The sequence below is a fragment of the Salvia hispanica genome, chromosome 2 (genome assembly GCF_023119035.1).
Source record: "Salvia hispanica cultivar TCC Black 2014 chromosome 2, UniMelb_Shisp_WGS_1.0, whole genome shotgun sequence".
Taxonomy (NCBI): domain Eukaryota; kingdom Viridiplantae; phylum Streptophyta; class Magnoliopsida; order Lamiales; family Lamiaceae; genus Salvia; species Salvia hispanica.
Window position 1 is genome coordinate 2,323,851 of NC_062966.1, and position 4,212 is coordinate 2,328,062.

Here is a 4,212-nt window from a genome sequence, read left to right on the forward strand (position 1 = left end):
ACTCAACATTTTGATACACATCAAATAGAGAATCAGACATGCCGTTTAAGATGTGACCACAACATATGTAGTCATCGTTCTCCCACTTCATCAGCCTCCTCGTCTGTTCCAGAGTTTCATTTTCAACAGCCTCGGGCATGGGAGTACTCAGAACGTACACGACCTTGAGATTCGTCAGCATGAAATGCATCTTCTTTTGCCAACGTCTGAAATCTTAGCCAGTAAATTTATCCAACTTCGCGAAACCTTTCGTTCCTTCCTTCACCGTTTCCTTGTTCGACATTTTCTATTGATTTGATCTTTGTTATGGAGATTTAGAATATTGAACAAAAACGGATAATCTGAAAGTCGTGATAAATCACTTTCAGATCAAATCAATTTCGGTGGTTCTACCAAAATATTTGATCGGATACAATTCAGAAGATTCAGAACTATAATATGTTGATATTCGAGAGATATAGAACCAGAAGAATCGATCAGATTTTGAAGAAGACGAACCAGTGCATCTGCTGATGAACCAGCTCGACCCCAGCCAGGGGCTCTGCCCCTTGGACCCCGCTACCCAGGGCGTTTGCCCCCAAACTCTCGTCCATCATAATGAATTCAAATAAGCGTGCACTCCACACTTCCACACTTATATGATATATCATTATGATAATACTGATCAATCAAGTTAACCCAATTACACTAAAATATCCAACAGTTTTTAAAGAAATATCATTCTAATATTAAAATTTCAATCATCCTCCGATGGACCATCTAAGGAAATAAAAATAAAAATAATTTAGTAAATCTTCCGATTAAAGTCTTTTTGGCCCATTATATAAAGTATATACAATCGTTTTACTAGGCAAATTGATCGATTATTTAATTAGTTTGACACACTATTGATCGATTACTTATTGACAAATGGGTCGGGGTAGATGGACTAAATTTATGAAAATAAAACTGAATATTTGGAAATCCCAACCATCCTTTGAACAAATCATGAAGAGAGTTAGGCATGAGGGAAATTTATAACATTTACGAAGATTAATTACTCCCTCCATCCACCAATAGTCATATTGACTGGACACGGATTTTAAGAAATATAATACGAAGTGAAAGGATAGGGATCGTAGAATGTGAATCATACTTTTATAGTTTTATAATGAATTTATAATGGATAGAGTTTTGACTACTTCTTGTACTCACTTCGTCCCAAACTACATGTTTGGTTTTCCATTACGTACATATTGTCCCAAACTATTTACACTATTCTATTTCTACAAAGTGTTCACATTATTGATCGATTAGCTTATTGACTATGGGTCGGAGTAGATAGATGGGTTGAGTAGTGGACAATCAAATTGAATATTTTGAAACCATCCTCTGAACATTTCATGAAAGTAGTTAAGTGACGAGGGAAGGAAAAGATTAATTATACTTCATGACCCTATCAATGTGTGTTAATTAGAGTACTGTGGTTACTGCAGAGAGTTTTGACCTTTTTTGAAATATGATTTCAGTCTTTGTTTAAGTTCTATAGCACTCTCCCCGTCTCTAATATTTTGTCACTATTTCACTTGACACATATTTTAAGAAATTAATAGGAAGTGAGTTTAAATATAAGTCCAACTTTTATATAGTACTTCATCCGTTCCTTGTTAACATGGGGCATCTTTTTGGCATAGAGTTTAAGAAAAGTGTGCTAAGTGGTTAGTGAAAGGTGACAAATATTTGAGGGACAGAGAAGTAATTAGTTTAATCTTATGCCAATTTCACAAGTAATCGCCACTTTTATACTACTATAAGACTATGAAGTGATTCCATTAAAATGTCATATCGAGGTTTTGAATGCATGGCAGCCATAAATGAGGAAATTCCTGACGCCGTCGACATTATCGACATCCCTAGATCTCAGCGGCGCATGCTGTACAAAGTGCCAGTCCAACTGCGACGCGACAAGACGCACATTTATGAGCCAGCAGTTGTTTCGCTCGGCCCATACCACCACCGCCGGGATTCACAGCTGATGCTGGTGGAGCCATTCAAGGACGAGCTACGAGATATTGTTTGTGGAGGCGCTGACCGAAAACGATCCCGTCTAAGCAACATCTATGAGCGGATAGATGAAATTCGTCATTTCTACGGCGGAGCAGATGGCTACACTGATGAGGAATTGACTGACATGATGCTTCGCGACGCTTGCTTCCTCATATGCTTTATGCGCAGATTAGCTGTGAGTGGGGCAGGAACTTACTACCGGATGCGTGAACGTATGGGAGTCTCTGCTATGTTGTTCGTGTCATGTGACATATTTATGCTGGAGAATCAGATTCCATTATGGATCATCTCCCTAATACACCATCAACACCAATTATTGTTGTGCCAGTACTTGAGCTACGCTATTTATGGGGATTACAGTATGACACAACTCCCATGGACCGAAGGAGAAGAAGAGCCTCTTCACCTACTCGAAGCTTTACGCCGCACCTCCCTTCGCCTCGTTGAGACCCAACAAAATTCAAGTTTCTTTTGGCGGCTTATCAACAAATATAATCAACCAAGGGAATCATCGAAGAAACTCACACCAAGTTTATGGCAAGTGGTGGACAGTCCTTTTCGGTCGGTGACAGATCTGATAGCAAAGGGTATTCATCTCCGGGGGAGTTCACATTGTTTGACGGACATCTGCTTCTTCTCCTTCGGCTTGTTCGCTCAACTCCACCTTCCTGTTCTCTTCGTCGGTGATGATGACATAGTGACCTTCTCCAATCTTATTGCCCTGGAGATGTCGCCGGGAACATACACAGACTTTGGCGTGACATCTTACATTAATTTCATGAAAACATTGATCATCAATGCTAAAGATGTAAAGGTACTGCGGGAGAAAGGCATACTGATCAGCGTGTTGGCAAGCGATGAAGAGGTGCTTGATATATTTAAAAGCATCGATACCTATGGACACTCAAACTTTGGTCTTTTTTGTGAGGTGAAGATGAGGATTAATGAGCACTGCAATAGCAAAGCCAGGACATGGATGGCCGACCTCATCAATACCAATTTTCGGAGCCCATGGGCTGTTATAACTCTTGCCGCCGCCACTTTTCTGCTTTGCCTCACTTTTCTGCAAACTTACTTCACAATCAATCCACGCAGCTAAACAGTTCTATTTGATTCCACCTTCTGCTTCCTATATGTGTGTTTATTGCTACTTGATTCCACCTTTTACTTCATATATGTGTGTTTATTGCTACTTGATTCCACCTCCTTATTCATATATGTATGTCTATTGCTACTTGATTTCACCTTCTGCTTCATATATGTCTTTTAGGTTAATGTTTGTATTGTAAGTTAAGTTGGAAGTCAAAACTTAGCAACCATCGTGCTATAAGAAAACAAACGTGGACTGTTTGTTTTTATTTCTCAATTTTATTTAAGTAGAAGTAATTTGTTTGTTTGTTCACATCTTAATTGCGTGATTTGGGGTTTGATTTAGCCATTTAGGATATAGGTTGTTGAAATTGTGGTATGATTTGAGATTTGAGGAAAATGCACGTATAAAAGTTTTTACTTGTCAATCCAATCAGCCTAATGCGCTTAACCTGCTAACCTAAACTAGTTAACCCGATCGGCCCATCTTAAACATGATTTATATTTATTTATATTGCACAACCATTTATAATTTTGTGGAGATTAAATATAAAACGGAAAAAGATTATATTGGATTTCAGTTGGACTTGATTTGGGCTAAAGTTTTGGTTTTGCACACTATATTGCCCAAAAATTATAACTGAGTTAAACTTTAAAAGCCTAAATATTATACTTCCATCCATGAAATAAAGTTATATCGTTCATTTCAGTGACATTGCCTTACATATCTAATACTCCATCTGTCCCAGTTTAGGAGTACAATTTAGTTAGGGCACGGGTTTTAAGAAATTGTTGGAGTGTGTAATAATTGAAGTAAGGTATGTTGTTTTGTTTTATTTTTATGAAAGTAATGACATTTGTGTGTAAAATTTCATCAACAATGAGGTTAAATTTTATGTCCAAATATGGTAAATTCTAAATGGGACTCTTAAACAGAGACGAATGGAAATGATAAAATAGAACTCTTAAACTGAGGCGGAGGGGGTAATATTGTTCCGTTCATGAAAATATATGAGAGTTGAGTTACTTTTTTATGTTGAATGCATGTTTCAACCTTAATTACTATATATGGTTTTA

The 4,212-nt window shown here is 37.6% G+C and overlaps 1 protein-coding gene across 1 annotated transcript; it reads left to right on the top strand.

The window, feature by feature from the left end:
* Positions 1 to 1,840: 1,840 nt before the first annotated feature.
* Positions 1,841 to 3,145, top strand: LOC125206091 (UPF0481 protein At3g47200-like). The gene has a single exon (XM_048105395.1). The coding sequence runs from the start codon at positions 1,841 to 1,843 to the stop codon at positions 3,143 to 3,145; it is 1,305 nt and encodes a 434-aa protein (XP_047961352.1).
* Positions 3,146 to 4,212: the final 1,067 nt, after the last annotated feature.